This window comes from Cryptotermes secundus, unplaced genomic scaffold (genome assembly GCF_002891405.2).
Source record: "Cryptotermes secundus unplaced genomic scaffold, Csec_1.0 scaffold401, whole genome shotgun sequence".
Taxonomy (NCBI): domain Eukaryota; kingdom Metazoa; phylum Arthropoda; class Insecta; order Blattodea; family Kalotermitidae; genus Cryptotermes; species Cryptotermes secundus.
The window spans coordinates 1,687,310-1,710,987 of record NW_019731223.1 but is presented as its reverse complement, the minus strand read 5'-3'; the positions used below and the strand labels follow the sequence as shown (position 1 = coordinate 1,710,987).

General features: G+C 36.8%; 1 protein-coding gene and 1 long non-coding RNA gene across 3 annotated transcripts; both read left to right on the top strand.

Annotated features, from left to right (window-relative positions):
- Positions 1-73: 73 nt before the first annotated feature.
- Positions 74-19,675, top strand: LOC111866535 (histone acetyltransferase KAT8). 2 transcript variants are annotated; one of them, XM_023855574.2, is made up of 4 exons: positions 74-332; positions 4,788-4,899; positions 13,509-13,650; positions 18,463-19,675. In XM_023855574.2, exons 1-4 carry the CDS (start codon positions 140-142, stop codon positions 19,384-19,386), a joined length of 1,371 nt encoding a protein of 456 aa, XP_023711342.1. In that variant the 5' UTR covers positions 74-139; the 3' UTR covers positions 19,387-19,675. The 2 variants fall into 2 exon arrangements, with proteins under 2 accessions (XP_023711342.1, XP_023711343.1); XM_023855575.2 differs by having other exon boundaries at positions 276-345.
- Positions 6,559-8,275, top strand: LOC111866536. The gene is made up of 2 exons (XR_002843166.1): positions 6,559-6,594; positions 8,069-8,275. It is a non-coding gene; the product is annotated as an uncharacterized LOC111866536 (long non-coding RNA).
- Positions 19,676-23,678: the final 4,003 nt, after the last annotated feature.

The window sequence follows — 23,678 nt, the reverse complement described above, 5'->3', positions numbered from 1 at the left end:
AGGAATATTTAATAAATCTAGGTTGGTGTTTTGCTCAATATCAGATATTTTGATTCTCGAAGTTTCATTTCTGCACTTGTTTACAAACAGTGCATGGAAGTGTTGTGTTTACTGTTTGCGAATTGGAGGTGTTTACAAAATGAATACTAGGTTGTTTAGAGATACGTCTAGTAACGTATCTGTGGTTTTTACCGACCAAGGCAAACCGCCAAAAACTACAAACAACACGGACGAGAAAGTATACGGGAACGAAGATATAGATTCTTCTGCTCCAGACAAACCCCTTGACGTTGGTGAACATTATGTGGTGCGAAGGCCCGATGGTTCTTTGCGTGAGTTTTTTCCGTACGTTTGGTATTTGCTCGCTATGTACAGTGAGGGAAGAGCTTTGAAATCTTACAAAAAATTTAACACTTTAATTGTGTGCCATATTGAAAAGAATTTTTAGGTTTCTTGCAGCTGTCAAAATTAGGTGGTGTGTCTAGTTACGGTAGAACTTTAATCCTCAACTGTACTTGTAGTAATGTTTTGCAAGAAGATAAAGGGGAGGTAACAGTTTAAAATAATTGGCGGTTTAAGTTTCACATGAAACCATAAACTTGTTAGGAGATGGCTGAAGTGGCGTTCCTACAGGGAGCTTGAGAGCTTGCTCAAAGTCTTAAAGCTGATCTGTTGGGACACATGCTAGTCACATCAGCTCGCAGCGCATACATTCAGATTCGTGGTGTACTAGCAAGCTGATGGGCTATAGGCATTGCAGCTTCTTTCCAGTATTTCCCCAGCAAAGTTTTGAGCTACTACCGTAAAGTGAGTTAGTGCCAAGGTCAAGAAAACTTGGGTCTATACATCCAATTCTTTGTACGCCTTCATGGCATACTGCTTAATTATTTAAGCACAGAAACAACTTTTACTTTACCATAAAGTGAGCATATATGTTATGTGCCTATCGACCATAATCTCGAACCCCTTCTACAGTGTTAAATGTTGAATGAGCTGTGTTACTTTTTATCTTAGAACAGCACATAAGAATTATTACAAACTGAAACAAATTTTAATGTATGATATGCATATGAAAAGTAGGGAAAAGATGCTGGCATGAATTTCAAAATGCTACATTTCCCAACAGAAAAGAAACTATTCATGCAATTGTAAATGAATTTAGACAGATGGGATTGTTACTGGACAAGAAATAAGCAAATCAAAATGCCAAATGCTGACTGAAGAGGAAATGAATAAAATTTATGATAGGCCAGAACATTTCATTCACAAATTCCTTAGATCCCTTGCACACCAGTCAAAGCTTAAAGCCTCAAGTTTCCTCTTTTTCCAAAAAGAGACTTAATGGTTTGAATCCTAACACTATGAACATGCAAGGAATGTGTATGTAACTGCAGAGATCATTTCTGGCATCTGCTGTGTTCTGGGGGGTTTGGTTTGTCATTTCTTAGCCTGATTTATTTATTTTTTGTTATCAATCATCGATTCATTCAGGTACACAGCCATTGGATATAGAAATTATCAGTAGATATTGTAGATATTGTATAAGATTGTCTTAACATAAGATAAATAACAATTAAAATATACACAGTGTGTCCAGGTTCTGTTAGGACTGTGTTCATTAAAAATACAAAACGTGAATTATTTTCAAAATTTCACTCTTTTTATTCAAAATAGTTTCCTTCTGAATCAATACATAACTGGAATCGACTGAAAAGTTTTCAAAAACAGTCACCGTACTCCTTTTGTGAAATCGCATTTAAAACTGCGCTACATTCCCTTTGGATGTCCTTGATGGTGTCGTGACAGTCTCCGTTCATCACCAACTTAACTTTTGGGAACAACCAGAAATCTACTGGAGCCAAATCTAGTGAATACAGAGGATGATCCAAGGACTGTGATCCATTTTCTGGCTAAAAAATCGCGCATGATCTTTGATTTGTGGGGTGGAGCATTGTCGTGGAGGAGCGACCAGGAACCTTGCTCTCGATATTCAGGTCGAATTCCAAGAATTCTTGCCCACAAGTGATTGAGGACTGTGAGATAATAATCAGAATTCACTCTTTGACCTGCTGGCAGAAATTCATTGTGAATAATTCCTTTGGAATCGAAGAAAACGGTTAGCAGTATCTTTACTCGACTCTTTTGCATGTGCACTTTCTTTGGTTTTGGCTTCTTTGGGCTCAACCATGCTGCACTCTGCTGCTTTGTGAGAGGCTCATATTCAAAACACCATGTCTCGTCACCAGCAACAGTCGATTTTGTAAATTTTGTATCACTTTGGGCCAACCGTAACATGTCTTTGCAGTGTTCCACTCTGGCATGTTTTTCATCGCCTGACAGTGTGTGCGGTACAAACCATGCACAGACCTTCCGTTTGCCCAAATCCTCGGTCAAAATTTGATGCACAGTACTTTTTGGTATTGCCAAAAGCTCCTCGATGAGTCCTGCTGGAACACACCTGTCTGATGCAAGGATTTTGGTCACTTTTTTCACATTTTCTTCAGTGCGACTTGTTCTCAGCTTTGATGCACGTGAAGCATCTTCAATGTCCTCCTTGCTGTCACGAAATACAGCATACCATCAGAAAATGTTTGAGCGACTCAAACAGTCACTACTATATACACTTTTCATCATTTTGTATGCTTCTCCGGCCTAACTTCAAACAAAATTTGACGTTGGCTCTCTGTTCAACTGCCAATTTCCAACGAGCGTCAGAACAATACTGTTACGTTCAAGGTCAGAACACATGATGCAGCAATGCTTGTGCTTTGAATTATAGACAGCCACAGCTGAAACTTCAAGAATCTTAACACCACAACTCGCCAACAGATGGCATTGCAGGACAAAATTAAAAAAAAAATCAGTCCTAACGGATCCTGGACACACTGTGTATATATAAGAAACTAAATTACGAAGCTATAATTACTGGAATACCCCAAGATCAAATTTATTATTCCTGTCAAGATACTCTTCAACAGAATAAAAAGAGTTTTCTGTAAGAAACTTTCTCAGTTTGTGTTTAAATTTATTAATGTCCTGTGCAACTTGCTTGATATTGAGAGGTAGAAAGTTAAATAATGTAATACCGGAATAATATACTCCTTTTTAGACTTTAGTTAGACTTATTATATTTTAGCATCCTGTTGCATTGAGGCATTATCCTTATTATTAGAGTACACTTCAATAATGCAACAATGTAAAGACATCAAGAATATGTCACTCACTAAAAATGTATTTTAATACTTAATGATGTTAAAATCATTAAAATGTCAATAGGACACTAAAAGTATATTTTATACATTAAAAGTGATTATCAAAATTTCTGAAATGTTTCTAGTTTAAATGTAATTTTCTAGGTTTTTGCAACATGTCCCAGCCTCAAATGGGCCATCATCAGGTGATTTTTCTTTTGAGGGAGACCACTGTACTGCACTTGTTCACCATGTTCCTTTCATGCATGTCAATGTTTAGTTCAATCTCGTGACTAGTCACTGCACTCTTTTGTGGCTATTTGTAGTTTTTGTGTGTTGTGTTTTCTTCTGTATGTATCACTGTTGTGGTCTTTGCAACTTAATTGTTACTCTTTGATACCTATCACTTAAATAAGATTTAATTAATTCACCAAATCTATATACTGTGCCATAATACTCTGATTTAGTTACTAGGATGTGATTTACAGTATCAAAAGCTTTAGTTAGGTCACAGAAAATTCCACAAACTGATGATTTCTTATTAATTTCTGATAAAAATTTGATATGTTAAGTTAAATGTAGCCAGTTCTGTTGAACTATTGTTTTTGAATCCATATTCATCCAAGGCAGTTATATTATTTCCTTTAGTATGTTGAAATAATCTACTATAAATAACTTTCTGAGAGATTTTAGAAAATGATATTAAAAGGGATATTAGTCTATCAGCAGATATCTCAATTTCGTACCTTTTTTTTTTAATATCGGGAAAACTTTAGACAATTTTAAACGTGTACGAAACATGCTAGTGTATTTAAGTAAGATTTGAGGCTTTCACGGCGGTGACTATGAAGAAAGCAGTCTTCTGGGATTTGGCACCGTGTATACGAGTCTGCTTTTACCGGTTCTCACGGTCTCTTAGCTTGCAGATTTCTTATATTTCTTCTTCTACCCTGAAGATGGAGGCGATACGTTCCTCCGAAACGTCGGTTAACACCACATATACACGGTGCCAAATCCCAGAAGACTGCTTTCTTCATAGTCACTGCCGTGAAAGCCTCAAATCTTACAAATGATATTATGTATTACAGTATCCCAACTGAGCATTCCAAGTTTTTTTTTTTGTATAAGTTAACCTTATCAAAACTTATTGAATTTAGTGTAACCTAATTTATGCTGATAAAAACTATTCTGACCAAATATTGTTTAATGAATCATAATTTTAATAAGAACTAGCCAGGTTTAATACAAACTGAACAGACCTAACATGTGACATTGACACAAAACAATTATTTAAACCTGTTTTTCGAAATGTAATAAAATTAGGCCAAAATACCAATTTCAGTTTAAGAAGATATTGAGAAGCATATAACTCTGTGACTAGTATATGCTTGGGTTACTTTGAACAATAGGAATTGTGTGGGTTGCTTTGAATATGTGGTAAGGTATGGTTCTGTTACAAGTAAGACATAATTGAGGCAACATGTTTGTCTAATATTGGAACTTATCAGAACACTGGTCCAGAATCCTTGTAATGTAGAAGTTCTGTTTCATCTTTCCAGTGCCAGTTGTTTTACAGTTTATTTAAACTGTTTTTAGATCCAGCCATTATTATTCAGTCACGACGTAATGATGATGAAGGATACTTCGATTATTATGTCCATTATGAAGGATACGACAGACGTTTGGATGAATGGGTTCAAAGAGAAAGGTCAGTTTTAGCATTGTAATGTAATTTAAAATATATGCAGAATGATACGCAGTTGAAGTGGGGCTGCATTTTATTGGAAAATGGATTTTTTGTCATTATAACTGTTGTTGCAGTAGGTAGTTGTAGGTTGTTTCTTTGTATTCCTCTGTTTTGAAATTGTGTACCAATTTGTACAATATCAAAGTGACTGATATACTGTTTTAATTTTCTAGAACTAGTTATATGTTTTAAAATGATCATTAAACAATTGGACATTTGTTTTTATAACAAGTCACCTATGTGCCCCCCCCTCCCCAAATCATAGTGAGTTGAAGTTATAGACAGTGTATTTTTCTTCTTGCTGAGCATTATACTCACATTAGAAGAGAAGTATCCTATGACATATGTTTGTGCATTTTGTTAAGATTACCTAGATTTAGTTATATCTAACAAATTATAAAGTAGAACAAACTGTGGTGTGAAATGAGTCCATTGCTAATAGAAAGAGCTGTCAACCAAAGACTAATTCTGCCAGAAACTTGCCAAGACTTCAGAACAAGAAATTGAAGAAGATAGACTTGAAAGGATTCTGACGATGGTGTATACTGTACTTCTTTTGGCTTATTTTGGACTTCACCCATTGTCTGGTATGTAAAAGACAAAAGACCACGACATTTCGGAGACTGGATCTGTTTCCGTCTTCAGATGGATAGGGAAGGATAAACCTACTCAGTTGGGCCCCTTAGAAAGAGCTAGTCTCAAATAAGCCAAAAGAAGTAAAGAAATTGAAGAAGTTTTGAAGAAGATTAAAGTTCTCAAGAGTTATTTAAAACACAGCTGTATCCTCACAGAGTTTTGGCACATCAGTAAGATTTAATGTAGGTGCTTTCAGAAAATATAGCTGCAGCCAGCAAAACATTTCACAAGTTATTTGTGACCCTACAGGAGATCATTTTATAGTTTATTTTAGATGTAGAGGGAGTGTAAAGCTATTTAGGTTTCTGCTGTCATGGTGGGGGTCCACATAAATTTATGTATTATTTTGGTGGTGGGGGGAGGGGGTTGTATATAGCAGAGTCTGAGAACCCCTGGATTAAGGAAATGATATTGAGACACATCTTGGTTCAATCAGATGAGCTCACATTCACCCAGAAGGAAACACTTCCTATGATGGCTGTCAGCAGATTGACTGATCTGTTGTCCATCCTGTGAGTCTCATTCATGGCCCTAAGGACATGAATTTGAATGTCTGGGCTGCACATTCAACTGTGTGTCACTCCTTTAACAATTGCAATCAGAGAGACTGCCTGTGACAATAGCAGCCAGTATAATATCCATGAGCCTGCCAACTTCTCATTCATTATAACAAAAAACACAGCGGGCCACAAACACATACAGGACAACATTAAAGAACCCTCTTCTCAAGAACGACAAGATGGCACACATTTGGCCCCCGTCAAAAGAAATAATAAGAGGGATGACACGAACCAGCTTAGTTTATGAATTCCAATAGAATTTTAACAAACTAACTATAAATGTTTTAAAGTATTGGAACAGCCACTGTAGTTGTTAAGACTTTAGATTTTACAGCCAATTATATATTGTTTATATTATATGTATATATTTTAACTTTTAGAACATGTACTGTAATGGTGGCTTCTAACAGTATTGACGTCAAGCTGTCCATCTGAAGATGGTCTCTGAAGACCGAAACATGTAAGGGCATGAATAATTGAAATAAGAAAATCTTAACCAGTCACACTGGACAGAACTATTTAACTTTTTCAAAAAATGTGGTGTTAAGGTGGTGGTTCCTAACTGGGCATACGAGGGGGTACCCAAAAGAAACCGAACTTATTTTTTTTTAANCTGAGCTCCAAGTCACTCCTGACAGCTCCACAATTTCTTCAATGGTCCGTCATCGATCTTCCTTGATGATTTCACGAATTTTTTCAACATTTTCATGTGTTCTGGCCGTGGAAGGACGACCAGAACGAGGTTTGTCATCAATTGACATTTCAGCATTTTTGAAACGGGAAAACCACTCAAACACTTGAGTTTTCCCCATAGCATCATCCTTGTACCCCGTTTTTAACATTTCAAGAGTTTCTGTTCCACTTTTCCCGAGCAAAAAGCAGAATTTCACCGCCGCACGCTGTTCATGAAAATCAGCCATTGCAAAAACGACGATCACACAAAACAGTTGTCACTATAAACTCTGCCGAAACTAGTCCTTACCTTCTGAAGCAACGGTAGTCGGCTTATCGACTCAGGGATGTTAGCTCTATGCGCTCATAGCGGCAAAACACGGTACTACAAAAGCTCTGCCCACAAAAAAATTAGTTTGGTTTCTTTTGAGTACCCCATCGTGTGACTAGGTGTAAGTAAACTCCTCAATCATTGACTTGATTGAAGCATTTCGCATTTCATGCCATGATATGTCAGTGACACCTATACACATACCTGTTATTAAAGACAGATGCAATAAAGTTTACAACATAGAACTATACAGGAGTACACAATTGCCTACCAGCTCATCAAGGGCAGGACTGTCTTATAAAAATGTTACATGTATGAACACAAATCTCATGCAATTGTCACTGCAAACTACACTGTTCAGAATGTACTGTCATGTAATAATCCAATAGAATAAATAGGATAATTCCTCATCGTAATCCCTTAGTTACTATTTTTGTGTGAAGTCCTTGACCATCTGTAAGTACTATCAAACATGTCTGAATTTGAGATGCAAAGATAGAGTGGACATAATCTGTTCCTATAACTCATCTGGAACAGAACATCAATAGAGGAGCTGGTTTTGGACATGCAGTTTAAACTGGGTTTATTATATACCTTATTGCTTGGTCAAACAATACTGTCAACATTGCAAACCTAATTTAGTACCAGTATCTGAAGTAGTAAATGTCAGAGATGGCCAGCAGTGCATTAGCCAGTTGATAAGTTAAAAATACAGATACAGATGCACTTTGTGCATAAAGCATTTGTTATAGACTGTCGTCAGACATGTAACTGTCTAAGTTGCTGCTTTCTAACCTATGTATATGTATGTATGTGTGTGTTTTCCAAAACAGGAGGAATAAAGCATATGTATAACTGTAAGTAAAGGAGGAAGGGAATAAATTTTTACACCTCCTTTAACATCAGATTCTGTTTATTGTGTTCTCTTCAGTATTCTGCTCAGTGATGGACATCTGACCAAACATCTTTAGAGGAGACAACAGTGAAATAAAGTTGTTGAAACAAGAGCTTTATCATAATGTTTATGATGATTTTCAGTGGGGGAATCCCAGTCATATTGTTTGTGACTTACATTTAAGGATTACCTTGTATAATCATATATGTAATGCATGTGACCAAATGAAATGCAATGAATGAAGATAGTGTTATTTTCTTACACACCCTTTCCCATATGATTAAGCATAGGTTAGATTGAGTTATATGTCAGTTATGTTACCAGCTCATCACTGCTATTGTGGAATTCATACCCTCAAGACAGGACCAACATAACTTAGGGCCCTGCCTTGGAGATATGCATCCTACAATGGACTAACCAGGTGGGTAACATAATCAACTCATTGTAACCTAACCTAACCTAACCAAGGAACAAATTCTGAACCAAGTCCACCTGAGTTTTTTATGAACACAAATAGTTGAAACAACTAAGTAGAATCATTTGAAAGAACAGTACATTTTAATCTATTCAACAAAAAAATCATCACCATCATACATGTTTTGGCAGAATTCTGCATCTTTGGAGGGTGTTCTAATCAGATTTAAAAGCTATTAAAAGTCTAAAATACATCAAAATACAATAAAATTGTGATTATTGAAGGAATTCTCCAATCAGTTAACTGACTATTCGATGTTCTTCTTGTGAAGCACACTGGAACTGAGTAAAGAGGCCTTCATATGTTGTTATTTCTCTCTCTGTAAATGCACCATGGTAAAGGATTCTTTACTAGATTTCAGCTATATAATTTGTTTTCCTTTTTATGCCCTACAATAGTAGCATACTTATTTTGATGTTGCCTGTTATGTTATCTTTTTACCATATACTGTGTAGATATTAGGATAACTCTATTGATATAGTGATGGGCTACAAGCTGGACAACCCAGGTTCGATTCCTGGCAAGATTTTTCTCTTCTCTACAGCATATAGACCAACTGTGGGGCCCACCCAGCATCCTATACAATTGGTACCAGGGGCTCTTTACCCAGGGAGTAAAGCAGCAGGTGCATGAAGCTGACCACTCACCTCCATTTAATGCAGAGGTCAAGAAAGGTAGAGCTATACATCCGCTCCATATGTCTTTATGGCATAGTGCTTAACCAATTAAACGCATGAACAGCCATACCTTACCATATACTGGTTTACATAATAATGTTTACTGTTGCATCATGAGATGACTGATTACTATTTTTCCTCATATATCAGGCTAAAATTCATGACTTTTCCTTCTTCACTCTAAGTGTAGGCCTCCTCCCACAACCATTATTTATTCTTCTGTGGCAATGATGCTCTTCAGTTGTCAGAACAGTTTTGTGATTTGGTTTTGGTTGCTGCAAAACCTCATTTCCACAATTAATTGAAAATATTCTGAAAATTTAGCTTCGAGCACCTGTTATCTGTATAAAAGCATGACTTTTGTGTAATTTCATGGAGGGAACTAGGAACCAGATGATATTTACAAAAGCATCTCAGCACAATTAAAATGAAATACTGCATGCAGGGTTTCTTTAATTGAAACTTTGTCTTATAATTCCATATTTTTGTGTGTATTTCATTGGTTGCCATTTATGCAGTAATATAGTAATTTACCAACACATTCACTGAAACAGTTGAGTGGTTAATTTCTACAGGTTGTAATTGTACTTAATTTTCAGACAGCTGTATTCTTGAATTTTTCCTACATCAGTTTGCTGGATGTAGTCTTGCATTGCAGAGGCACATATGTGACATTGCATAATTTCCACATTTATTTGTAATTGTTACTACTGCTTGTCCTATATCATGTAACAATGATCTGTAGAGACAAAATAAATACATACATACATGCTTTGAAAATGTGGCACAGTTCAGATATTTTGGAATGATTATAACAAACCAAAACTTGATTCAGAAGGAAATTTAAGAGGAGACTCAATTCGGGTAATGCTTATTCTCATATGCTGTCTAAAAGCATAAAAATTAGAATATACAAAACTAATTTTTCCTGTGGTTCTATATGTGTCTGAAACTTGGTCTCTGACATTAAGGGAAGAACGTAGACTGAGGGTGTTTGAGAACAGGGTGCTGAGAAGAATATTTGGATCAATGAGGGCTGAAGTGATGGGAGGTTGGAGAAATCTACGTATTAAGGAGCTTCATAACTTGTACACTTTGTCAAGTATAATTAGAATGATTAAGTCAAGGAGGATGTGATGGACAGGGCTTGTAGCATGAATAGGGAGAAGATGAATGCTAGTAGGATATTGATGGGAAAGCCAGAAGGAAAGAGACCACTAGGAAAACGAAGACAATGTTAAAATGGTTCTTAGATAGGATGGGATGTATGAACTAGATCCAACTGGCTCAGGATAGGGACCAGTGGAGGGCTCTTGTGAAGACAATACTGAACATTTGGGTTCCATAAAATGCTGTGAAGTTCCTGAATAGCTGCACAATTGGCGGCTTCTGAAGAAGGGCTCAGCTCAATGAGTGAGTGAGTGAGTGCTACTACTTTTTCAGCCACTTCATGTCTGGCCAGCTTTTAATATTTCTAATTTTTATGTTTGAAGTAAGTGATCAACAGTTTTAGCTGAAATGCATTATGAATACCATAAATAATTATCATATCTCTAGATTTGAAGTTTTTCATCATTTGATGCATTATTGTGGTTATTATTTATTTAAGAGTTTCAGTAGCTGATATTGTGTAGTGTTGAATGATTGGGTGCTTAGTGAATAATGAATTTAATGAAATATAGTCTGACCTGCAGCCTGAAAGCTGCAACCTGCCCATCTACTGGGTGAGGCTTCGCAGAGCACGTTCCCATGGTAACATGAAATGCACTTTTACTCTGGGTTTTGATGGAACTATTGAAGACATGTCTGTGGTAATGACTTCTAAATAGATGCCTCCTAAGTAGTGCATACAGAAACGGGCAGTTAGATCAGATACGCGAAGTACAAACCCTTGGAGATGGTGATCCCTACTCGGTATGCCATTCCAATATAAAATAGCAGCAGAACTAAGCAGAGTTATGCAGAGTTGAGAAGACCAGAGGTGCAAGATCCATACAACAGAGGGATTCGTTATCCAGAAGGAGTTAAATGTGTCAACTGTTATAATCCAATGTAATTGTAATATAGATGTCAAATAAATCCAGTCATCAAATCTAGGATCCACAGTTATTTAGTCACATGACAATAGAAAGAAGCAGTTATGGCCTAGTGTTAGGCACTGTTATGACATTTGCCTAGAAGGATGGAGGAAAATGAGGAAGAGGTCAAGATAGCCTGTCTCAGAGGTGAGATTTGAGTGTAGGATCTCCCAAATACAAAGCAGGAAAGCTGTCTACTCATCCATGACATTCAGTATTTCAGTTGTCCAGAATCAGTAACACCAGAATTAAATTTCATCCATTTCAGATCTTCCTCAGTTTAACATTCATAACAGTCAGCTTTAAAAACAAAATCTTAAGATTAGAATTTCATTATGTATGATTTGAGATTCTTATAATGGTGGTTATCTAGTGTTCTATCTTCCGAGATATAATATCATATAGTCCTTTGAAAGTCAACCTTTGAACGAACTGCATGGTATTATATGCCAACAGATAGAACTCTTTCCTGAATTTCATTACACATTCCTGGAATAGTGGAAACTATGAACACTCAATTCATCTCTCTAGGGAGTAACTGTGTGAAGCGAAAGTGATGTCAGAAGTTACCATATAAGGCAACTCCCTATTTTTCCAATGGGAACATAAGAAAAATAAGTTTTTTTTTTGTTGACAAAATTGAATGTGTCATTTAGTTCTGAGTGTTTTAAGCAAACAGAAATAAATTAAACATTTAATGCCATAAATACATTTCCAGGTATGTTCACAGATATTAGAATTAACAGCTGGAATTCCTCATAATCAGCTGTGTTGTATTTATTCTTAATGTCTCAAAAACAAGGAGACCCTGCTTGTCTGAAAGGAGGTGTCTGATTGAAATCTCACCTTGTGTTTAGCTAATACCTTAATCCAATATGCAGAATCTACAGAATTAAAACCTTATGTTAAAGATTGATGCTATAGAGAGGGACATGTACTGAGCATGCAAATGTATCAGTAACACTTCAGATTTGTATCTGATAGGTATCTTTTTGAATGCTAGCTGAACTACCAGCTCTTGTGACTTAGCCCTCTCTCTAGGTGAATGCCAAGATGGTAGCTGTAACTAGGCTATAGCACAGATACTTACTATTTATGATTATCATGATCATCTTCTCATCTTATTTGACAATATAGAACTTAAGTGGGTTAAACGGCTTCGTAAAATAAGTGAAGAGTCATGATGGACATACATTCTATTGTTTAAATTTGGTACTTACGACTGCCACTCTGAGGGCCTAAAAGAGCATATATATTTAGGCATTCATTATCTCTTCCATATTGAACAAGTACTCAGGTAAGTAGTTATCTTTCAGCCACTGAAATGCATTTCTGGAAGGGATATAGACAGGTCGACAATATTTTATATCCTGATTTCAGATATACAAGTATATTCATGCAGAGTAGTAGTGTAATTGATTGACACAGAAATGCTACACTTTATTGCAACATACTATTTTCATCTCCAAGAAACAATGTGTATGTCATTGGCAGTCTCTGCTCGACTTTACTGAAAATACCATTGCATATAAGAATACTGAAAAGTGTTTCCACAACATGAAATCAAACCTGCTACTTTTCAATGGAACATGTGTGCAAATGGTGGCCATATCCTACATAAGTTTAGAATGTATCTGTTTAAAAGTAAAATGAAATTATTTTGACTCTGGAGTTTAAATAGTTAGAACTCAGTGCTGTAGAAGTTATTTACCTTGTTTGCATAATGAAGTTGGAGTATGCACGCAGAGCAAGGTAGTTCAAGCTGCAAGGTTGCTGACTTGTGTTTAAGAAGTGCCTGATTCAAAACCTACCATGCTGGCAAGTTTTTCATGATTTTCCTCAGTCCCTCCAGGCAATACTCAGATTAGGCGTCGACCAGTTCCAAAATCATTATTCACTGGTCAACCTATGTTTCATCACAGTATAGTCTGAACCACTGATAGCATTGATAAATAAATCTTGAACAAATAAAGTATGGAATGTGGATATGTCCCTCTTTAACTGTAAATCTTCTGATGTATATTTTGTTAGTAGAACATTGTCCCTTTGTACTAGCGAACTTTTCCATACTTTGAAATACATACACTGTTAAATTAAAAGGGTCTGTTGTGATGAAATGTGGCCAGTGAAATGCAGTTCTCGTATGGATATATTACTTATAAATTCTATTCATTCTAAATAAAAGAAGAGAAGTATAAAGAGAAACATTACGTGTTCAGCAGTGTTACTGTATTTTATATATGCAGGGTGATGACAACACAACAGTTTGATCAGGACTGGAAAGATGATCAGCAAAGTAGAACAATGAATTTACTGTTGAATCAGACAGACAGAAAAATAACACGCAATCAGAAACGGAAACATTGTGAAGTTTATCATCATCAGAAGGCAAGTATATCACCTAATTTAGACATGGCATCTGCCTTGAATGTGAAGTTTTTTCTGTATTTATGTGTATTTAATAATGCATTAGTAATTTATTATTAATATGTAAGTTTATGTACAATAAACGTTATTACGGGGATAAACAGAAAAAAACCATTTTCAGAATATGTTTAACTTTGTGTTTCTTCTTGACTAGTTAGATGTGTGTATTTATATGGAAATATATTTTTCTAGTATTAAGTTTGGCGTTTAAAGAGATTACTCAAATTCCCAGGGTAATTAAATGTAGGACACAACTTATCACAGCAGTTTGTTATAATTTGCTTCAAAATACAGTTTTCTTGCCACCTTCCTGAACACGTGAATGTCCCTTATCCTGTTTGTTACCATGTGGTTTTAGGTTTCCAGAGAAGAATCTAAGGCTTTTTTGAGTATGTTCTCTCTAATTTACTTAAAGAGATATTCGTAGATGAAAGGAACTTATTTTCAGTCATAAGTTCCGTAGTAACCAGTGTACAAAGAAAGATGGTGTTAGAAAATACTGCATAAAAAAATAAATATTTAGGGACTGCACAGTTTTAATAGGCTTGGTTACTTACTTACTCACTAAGCGGCCTCGGTAGTCTAGAGGTAACGTTCCCACCTCATGACTCGTAGTACGCGGGTTCAAATACCCAGCGGAGGTCGTCGAATTTTTAAGGGCGGAAAAATTCAGGGAACAAGTCCTCCGGGAGGGACTTTAAGCCATGGGTCCCGTGTCGTAGCTTTACGGCACGTAAAAGAACCTCATATCTCCAAAGGAGGTCACTGAGCCAAATTAACGGACGTTTCCCCCCCAACAGCAGTCTCTAATACCTATGGTAGATGGGGGAAGCATTATAGATACCTCTCAGCTAGTAGAGCTGGTCTCACTGGCTGGGCGGGACTGATGGTAAGCACCAGTACCGGTAGGATATAGAGACTGGTAGAAATCATAGAGGGAAGCACAATGGACCAATACAGGTCTCAGTGCATGGGGAAACCCACCCTCTCCAATAACTAACTAACTACTTACTCACTCATGGAGCTGAGCCCTTCTTGAAGAGCCGCCAATTCTGCAGCTACTCAAGAATTTCCAAACATTTTATAGAACCTGAAGGTTCATTACCGTGTTCACAAGAGCCCTCCACTGGTCCCTATCCTAAGCCAGATCAATCCAGTCCATCCCATTGTATCTCTCTAAGATCCATTTTAATGTTGTCCACCTACCTATGCCTTGATCTTCGTAGTGGTCCCTTTCCTTCTGGCTTTCCCACCAATATCCTATATGCATTCCTCATCTCCCCCATTTGTGCTACACTTTTCTTTATCTGAGGTTGTTTATCCAGAGGATCTGTCCAGGTCGAAGGCTTTGTGTTAATTTTTGCAACAGGTGTATTTTTAACAGTGAGGAGTTGTTAGCCCCATGCTCTCTTCTACACTACATGTTTCGGCCTCTAACGGCCATCATCAGGTGTATACTCTTACGTTGCTGCCACATTGAACCCAGTCTAAAAACCCAGTCAGAGTATACACCTGATGATGGCCGCTAGAGGCCGAAACATGTAGTGTAGAAGAGAGCAAGATCAAAGACATGTAATATATATTGTTTGCACTTGGGACGGAGTTTGTATCATTTGTCGTGTAGAGTGCAACAGGATGCTTAAATATGATATTAAATATAATATTGGAGCTTTATGAATTTTTTAATCCCCAGAAATGCATGCTGTGTGTAATGACTGAGTTATTAGGTGATGGAAATTCCAAGTTTCTCGAGGATGTAGAAATGAAGTCAGAAGAAGACATAGAAATCGTCAGTTTCGAATACTTGTACATTAGACATGTTAAAAGTGGATGGGGGTTCAACTGAGGAGAACATGGAAGGATTAAAAGCCATTTGTCAGGTAGTAAATTTCTGAATGGTAGATGTACGAGGCTCGTACTGAAAGTCATGAGCAACAATTTTTTTTTGTAAAGTAACATGCTTTATTATTGACAAACCAAATACGCCACCTCAATCTACAGACCTTTCTTTATTTTTTTACACAATCGCCACTTCTTTGTACACCTTTCTCCCAGCGTTCTGGGAGTTTGAAAATTCCCCTTCTGTAAAATTCTGTTCCAGCCATCCAATGACACTGACGCACTGCTTTCTGAATTGCCTCCCTTGTCTCAAAACGTCCACGCAGCTGATCCTTCACAAATCCGAAAAGATGGTAGTCGGAGGGTGCCAGATCAGGGCTATGGGAGGAGTGTGGAAGAACTTCCCACCCCATCTTTGCAATTGCTTCCAATGTGAGGCGAGCATCGTGGGGGCGTGTGTTGTCATGCAGGATGATGATGTCTTGTCACGGATGTTTATCGCACAATGAACGATGGAGCTTGTGCAGTGTCTGGACATAACGAGCAGCATTGATGGTTTGCCCAGGTTCCAGGAATTCGGCCAGAATAAACCCCTCTGCATCCCAGAAGACTGTGCCCATCACCTTTGCAGCTGATGGCACTGTCTTTCTTTCTTTTTTGATGGAGAATGCAAATGGTGTCATACTCTGCTGTTTCGTTTCAGGCTTGAAATGTTGAAACCAGCTTTCATCACCTGTCACAATACAGAGCAAAAAATCATCGCCTTCATGTCGGTATCTCTGCAGCAGTTCTGATGTGATGGCTTTTCGCTGACCTTTGTGGCCTTCGGTCAATAACTGAGGGACCCAACGAGCACAAACTTTCCGATAGCCCAAGCTTTCAATCATCTCCTTTACTGCACTTTGCCCTATTTCAAGTTTTCGGGCTATTGTGTCCACAGTCACATGCCTGTCATCTTGAATGATCTCAACCACTCTTTCCTTGTTGCGTTCAGTTTAGGCTGTTTGAGGACGACCGCTCCGAGGCTCATCTTCGACGCTGGTGTTCCCATCTTTAAAATGTTTCACCCATCTTCGAACACTGCTTGCACCCATGCACATAGTTCCATAAGCACGCTGAAGTCTCTGGTGAATTTCTGCAGCAGGGATTTCCTCTTTCACAAGAAATTCGATGACAGCACGCTGGCAAAATGACTTATTGTCGGCCATTTTGTTAGGATTGATACTCGTCACGTGATGCACCTATTGACATCACAAGACGCTCAAGGTTAACACAACAGCTGGTTCCACCTACCACCATACTCTCTTTCGTCTGCTGTTCCCAGGTTGCATGCAAAAAAAGTTGCTCATGACTTTCGGTACGACCTACGTATGTTGATCAAGAAATAATGAATGATGTGTAGCAGTATCATGGTGAAGCCATTAAGAGGTAACCTAGACACTGAAGTGACCATATCCGAGCTGTCTTTTAGCTGATTGATTCAGCAAACTTTTGACATAAACTGCCCAAATATAGTGAGTGCATGTGTATTGGGCGTAAGTTAAACTGTGGGAAGTTAACTATCAGTTCATATGAATGTAAAATTTTTGGCAAAAATTGTGTTGATGATGGTAAAGCCGTTTTATATGAGCTCCAGCACACTGATCTGTTGAAGAGGTACCTGTGTGGCAGACCCATAATCTCATTGAGAATTTCAGCAACATGTTATGATCGTGATTTTCAAGGTCCATTTTTGAGAGCATGGACATTTTAAGATAAGAATTATGGAGACCATAATTTCCTTCGTTGTGCTACAATTTGGCAAAATAAGAGCTGTAGAAGAACTTGGAGTGTCTGTGGAAAAGAATGCAAAAGAGATATGTGTACTGATGGACACTGAGTCTAGGTTGCAGTGTGGAAAAGACAGCTTAACTGGCCTGAAGACTAGCAGACTGCAGGCTGAAGAACAACCAGAAGGGGACTGTCACCGTGAATATGATGCAGGGATATGTTAACATTATGCACAGTTTCTTGTAACTTGTGTACTTTAATGTTTACATACATTTATTTTGGTTATTACTTATATAAAATAAAAAATTCTGCATTTTGTTGTGCCATAAATCAAGAATATTCCAAAAACCTTTTGTGAAATTTGCACCAATATATATACATACATACATATGAAATTGCGTTAGAAGAAATAGCTTGGTATATATTAGAAAAGTATAATTTTAATTGAATAATTCAAGGTTAATTAAAATAAATGGTTTGGAATATGTTCACATTTTCATATTTCCATCTACACTAGTTATGAGAAAAGGTACCTACAAAGTGCTTATTTACTACTGCGGTGTGTGGCGGGGACCTCCTTAATATTGGTTATGTAGGAATAAACAAAGAGCAACTGCTGTCTTATGAACTTCCTTCAAGTAAGCTTTCCAGTTTTTAGCTGCAGTGGTTCATGAATTGCAATAACAAAATTGGGGCTGTTAAAATGTGAAGTTCATGTGGTTTTCTTGGTTGTGTTTTAAAACATATGTCACACGAAAGTGTGAAAATATCCATAATTTTTTGTAATATAAAATTGGTTGCATGCATTATTATTAATCCAAGAGGTAGACCAATATTTTATAAAGTATTTTATTTTTTATTTGTGGTCGAAATGACAACAGTAGAATATTTGTAATTTTGAACAGTTTCTGTTATTCAAAATTAAATTCTGTGAAGATAATGATGGTTCTTCCTCCCACCTTAAATTTTTCACAGCTGTCATCTGTGTATTCTAATATGAAATGTTTGAATGAAATTTAATAAAATACACCTCTGGTTTAGAAGTTGTCACTGCAGGACAATGTCCCAGAATTTGAAAATATAATTTGTGTTCTTCATTATGGCTGAAACAATATGAAGTGAGATTTTAATTTTATGAGAACATTTTAAATTCATCTATTCCAGAGGAATATCAGTGAAGACGATACAGACCCAACATCTGCTGCTCTTGAAGAGGAGCATGAAGCATTAACAAAAGTAAAGTACATTGATCGCATACAAATTGGACGATATGAGATTGATACATGGTATTTTAGTCCATACCCTGAGGAGTATGGAAAGCAATCAAAACTGTGGATTTGTGAATATTGTCTCAAGTACATGCGACTAGAGAAGACCTTTAGGTATCACATGAGTGAGTGCATTTTTAGGCAACCTCCAGGCAAGGAAATCTATCGAAAAAATTCAATTGCAATATGGGAAGTTGACGGAAAGGATCATAAGATATACTGTCAGAATTTGTGTCTTCTGGCAAAATTGTTCCTTGATCATAAGACTCTCTTCTTTGATGTTGAACCATTTCTTTTCTATATACTGTGTGAAGTGGATAAACATGGTTCTCATCTTGTTGGTTATTTCTCAAAAGAGAAGGAATCCCCAGATGGTTATAATGTAGCATGCATTCTAACACTTCCTCCATATCAAAGACAGGGTTATGGAAAATTGCTCATTGCGTTCAGCTATGAACTTTCGAAACTAGAGGAGGTTGTTGGCAGTCCTGAAAAGCCACTGTCAGATCTTGGACGCTTGAGTTATCACTCATACTGGTCATGGGTTATTCTTGAGATATTACGGGACTTGAGAGGAATAATCTCAATCAAGAAAATAAGTCAGATGACAAGTATCACAGAAGGTGATATCACAGCTACATTGAACTCCATGGGAATGGTAAAGTACTGGAAAGGAGAGCATGTGATTTGCACCACCCCACAGTTGATTAGTCTCCTTATTAATTCAAGTCATTTCAAAAAACCAAGGCTCGTTGTAGACACAAGCTCATTGCAGTGGTTTCCACCAAAGAAAGCTCAGGTGAATGTAATAAAGAAATGATTGCATCATTCTTACAGTATTACAGGATACTTCTTCAAAGGCATGATTGTGTCTAGTGATATCAGCTTGTAACAGTGATGTTTTGCTTTGTTGTAAAACTAACTGCACTTGCTCATGTTACTTAGATGTAGTATATTTTCCATCTGAATAATTGATATAAATGCCACCTTTACTATCTTAACTAAATTATATGGATGTGTCCATTGGTGTAACATGTACGAGGGGGTACCCAAAAGAAACAGAACTTATTTTTTTTTAAACTTATTTATTCAAATTTTAAGCACAAACCTTCAATCCCTTTCAAAGTACTCTCCACTTACACTAATACACTTGTCTAGTCTTTTATTCCATTTTTCAAAACATTGTCTAAATTCATCTTTTGAGATGCTTGACAGCGCCTCTGTCGTTTTTTCCTTCACCTCAGCAACATCAGCAAAATGCTTTCCTTTCATGTCTCTTTTCATTCGAGGAAACAAAAAAAAGTTTTGATCATTTCAGGACTCTTTTTTCAAAGCACAGCATGCTTCCATGCGACCTTGTTTTTGTTCAGCAGTCAGCAGTCATGGCATGAATTTTGCAGCCACCCTTTAATTCCCAAATCTTCTGTCAAAATTCGCTGAACTGAGCTCCAAGTCACTCCCGACAGCTCCACAATTTCTTCAATGGTCCGTCGTCGATCTTCCTTGATGATTTCAAGAATTTTTTCAACATTTTCATGTGTTCGGGCCGTGGAAGGACGACCAGAACGAGGTTTGTCATCAATTGACATTTCACCATTTTTTAAATGGGAAAACCACTCAAACACTTGAGTTTTCCCCATATAATCGTCCTTGTACGCCGTTTTTAACATTTCAAGAGTTTCTGTTCCACTTTTCCCAAGCAAAAAGCAGAATTTCACCGCCGCACGCTGTTCACGAAAATAAGCCATTGCAAAAACGACAATCACACAAAACAGTTGTCACTATAAACTCTGCCGAAACTAGTCCTTACCTTCTGAAGCAACGGTAGTCGGATTATCGACTCAGGAATGTTAGCTCTATGCACTCATAGCGGCAAAACACGGTACTACAAAAGCTCTGCCCACAAAAAAATTAGTTCGGTTTCTTTTGGGTACCCCATCGTATACTGTATATGAAATGCATCTGCAGTCAGCTTCCGATTATTTGGCCATGGATTATACAATTTTCTTTTTATCCATGTGTGACTGTTATTTATTCTATAAAATCACACATTTTTCTTCCTCATTTGCTTGTATGTAGTGTTAATGAGAAAATATTGTGATTATGCAAAGATTGGTCTCGAGATTTCAATGGAATTACACCCCCCTCCAAGTACAAAAAAGTTTTTTTTTATGCCATCTGCCTCTATGTATGTGTGCCTCAGTAGCACCTGAATGGTTTGTTGAATTGTATATATATATTCAGTATTCAAGACTTCATCCATTCTGGATTGGTGTCTAGTGAATCTGAACATTCCAGCTCTTCAAATGAGCGCCAATACACAAAATGGCAATTTTCTCTAAAACTGCTGTAATGATTTTGATTAAATTTCAATAATTTACTGAAACCACTTCCCTAAATAGAATGCATTCCAAACAAGTATTTTGGAAAGGTTCTGTGTTTTGGGGTATAATGCCATGTATGTAGAAGAGCATACAAGTCAGCTGTAATAAACAATATGACAAAGAAACCTCTGCTATCACAATTGATTAACATGTCAGGTGATGCACTTGGAATTTCTGGGTTTTTGGACCATGGAATTTACATGTCAGGTGAAATTAAAGATTTCACTGAAAGCTGTATTTGATAGTTTCATGTACATATGAAAATGATAAATATAATACAATAGATACGGATGTATAAAGAGATAAGATTCTCTTATCTTCAAGAATTTTACAGATTGTTTCATCATTCTGATTTAATTTAAAAGTTTCCCAAACTACCCTGCTTTCTTCATGTCCCACTAAACAATAAGTATAATTTTAGTAGTAGTAATTATTATTATTGTTCTGACACATCATTTCATCACATGCATTTTTACTCATATTATGCTCTTGTTTTATGTACAGCAATTACAGTGCTGGTAAAAATTACTTTCATTGTGCAAAATAAAAGTATGTGTTTATATATTCTGAGCAAGGACATTTTTATTTTTATATCATCTTATAACAAACAGAGCTTGATAACAAGACATTTATGCTGAGAGAGCAGACTTAATGTGGCCAGTGCTAGTGATGGCGCATGGCATACTCTTCTATCCTGAAGATGGAGGAAACATATTCTCACAAAATCTTGGTACTTATCTACCAAACTACACAGTGTCACACCCCAGAAGACCATAATCTTCTCACTTCAGGATTTTATTTCACTTATGCCATGTCATTTGTCTGGATGCAGTGTAGAGAACTTAACACAATCTGTACTTGGTTTCAGGTATTTAATTTATGAAACAGCACACTCCCATCATTTTCCTCCAAAAAACTACCTTTGATGTTATTTAAGGCATAACCTGTTGCCATCGTACCATCTTACTAGTGAAAAAACTCAGAGTTCATCAGTTTCCTTTATTCACAAGAGCATTAATTCAATTAAAATTCTTGTACATACTAGTTATTCTTGATGGACTCCAACATTTCATCTGTCATGTCTATGTTCAACCCTCTTGTTACTGGAATGTAGGAAATTGTGACAGATTGGACCATCTTGATGGGAGTGTGCCAATAGGAGGCAACTTGTCATGCTGAGTGCCACTCGAACTGACTTGGGTGTCTTGGGTCTTGTAGACATTCTGTAGCATCAGCTATTGAGCTAATATTTTGTAGCATCACACTTGGGGTTCTGTCAGTGGCCCTGATTTTATGGCTTTAAATGAAAGTGTCTCTTCCTGTTGAATTGTTCCCACAAACTGTGCTTTCCAAGAAGACAGTATTTCAAATCAAGCTGTCAAAAGTGTTGATTGGTCAAGATTTACTTTTAGTCAGGGCTTCTTTTCAGTTGGTATGCATACTTTCTAATAGGTGTTGCCTGCAGGCAAATTTGTGAGTAATTAAAAGTTGCACTTCTGCCAGTACATTGTAATATGTTTTGACCTCAAGGCTAAAACCAAAGGCAAGAGTAGTGGCAGACTGGAATACTAAGATTTGAACCCCAACTGACTTGGATAAAGTATTAATTCAACATTATATATATATATATATATATATATAATGCTTATTGTGATGATAATTTGACCTGAACAGGTTGGATGGCAAACATTGTGTAGTGATCCATACACCTGTACAAGCAGAGTGAGCTTTTCTTTGTAGGCTATAATTTTGTTCAGTGTAAAGTTGTGATTTTTATTATAATTTTATAATACTGAAGTAATATAACTCACAAAGTCTGTTATGGACACAAAATTTTGATAGAGTACTGACAGACTAAGGGCTGGGCACACCAGGTTGAGTTTGCTGCAGGGACTTCAAAATGTTTCTCTTTATTTCCATGTTTGGAACAAAGAATGGTGGAAGGGGGATGTTATCAGACTTAAACCAGAAAATTAGTTTCCTGAATATGTAGTACATGATAAACATGCAAGTGCATCATATAATTTGACATTGGAGAATGTCACTGACTACAGAATAGTTGAAGAACAATGCTGTGAATTTCTCATGTATTGTTTTCATATTTAAATGTAATTAAAATAAAAATATACAATTTTATTTATTTTTTGAAGCCCATCACGATGTAAAGCCCAGAATAGTCTCTTATTTAACTTGTACATAAATCTGCCACTAGGGGACGTACTGGTTGCCATGATGTTTCCAAGATTAGAAGCCAATTCTCCTGTCTGAGCCATCCATTTCCTTGTGATCACCATCCTGCTGATTCCTTCTGAAGTGAAAGCAGTTATTACACCCCTATAAGGTATGAAAAATAAGTATGAACTTCCTCCTTTCATGGTAATGAACACAGCACATATAATTAACATAAATACAACTAACAAGTATAATATGAACAACAGAATTGTAATAAAAGGTCTGGAATAGATTATAAATAATAGTTTTGCAGCATGCATGGAATTTCCAAAATTATACTGAAGCATTTTGTATTGCACAAGTGAAGAATGGTTCTGCTACTATATCACAATTAAACAGTGTCCTACATTATGAGCAAGGGTGGTGCTTTTGCTCCATTTCACTCTGTATGTATGAATGAATGAATGCATAAGGGGTGGGCCTTCTTGGCCCTTGCATCGTGACCACAGTTATGTGTTATGCCTCCTCTTCTGTTTATCCCCTCAACAATCCTGCA

Excerpts from the sequence above, each read along its gene's own strand:
- LOC111866535 (XM_023855574.2), top strand. The coding sequence starts at position 140 with ATGAATACTAGGTTGTTTAGAGATACGTCTAGTAACGTATCTGTGGTT. Across the intron at positions 333-4,787 it reads AAGGCCCGATGGTTCTTTGC|ATCCAGCCATTATTATTCAG; the intron begins GTGAGTTTTTTC and ends AACTGTTTTTAG. Across the intron at positions 4,900-13,508 it reads GAATGGGTTCAAAGAGAAAG|GGTGATGACAACACAACAGT; the intron begins GTCAGTTTTAGC and ends TTATATATGCAG.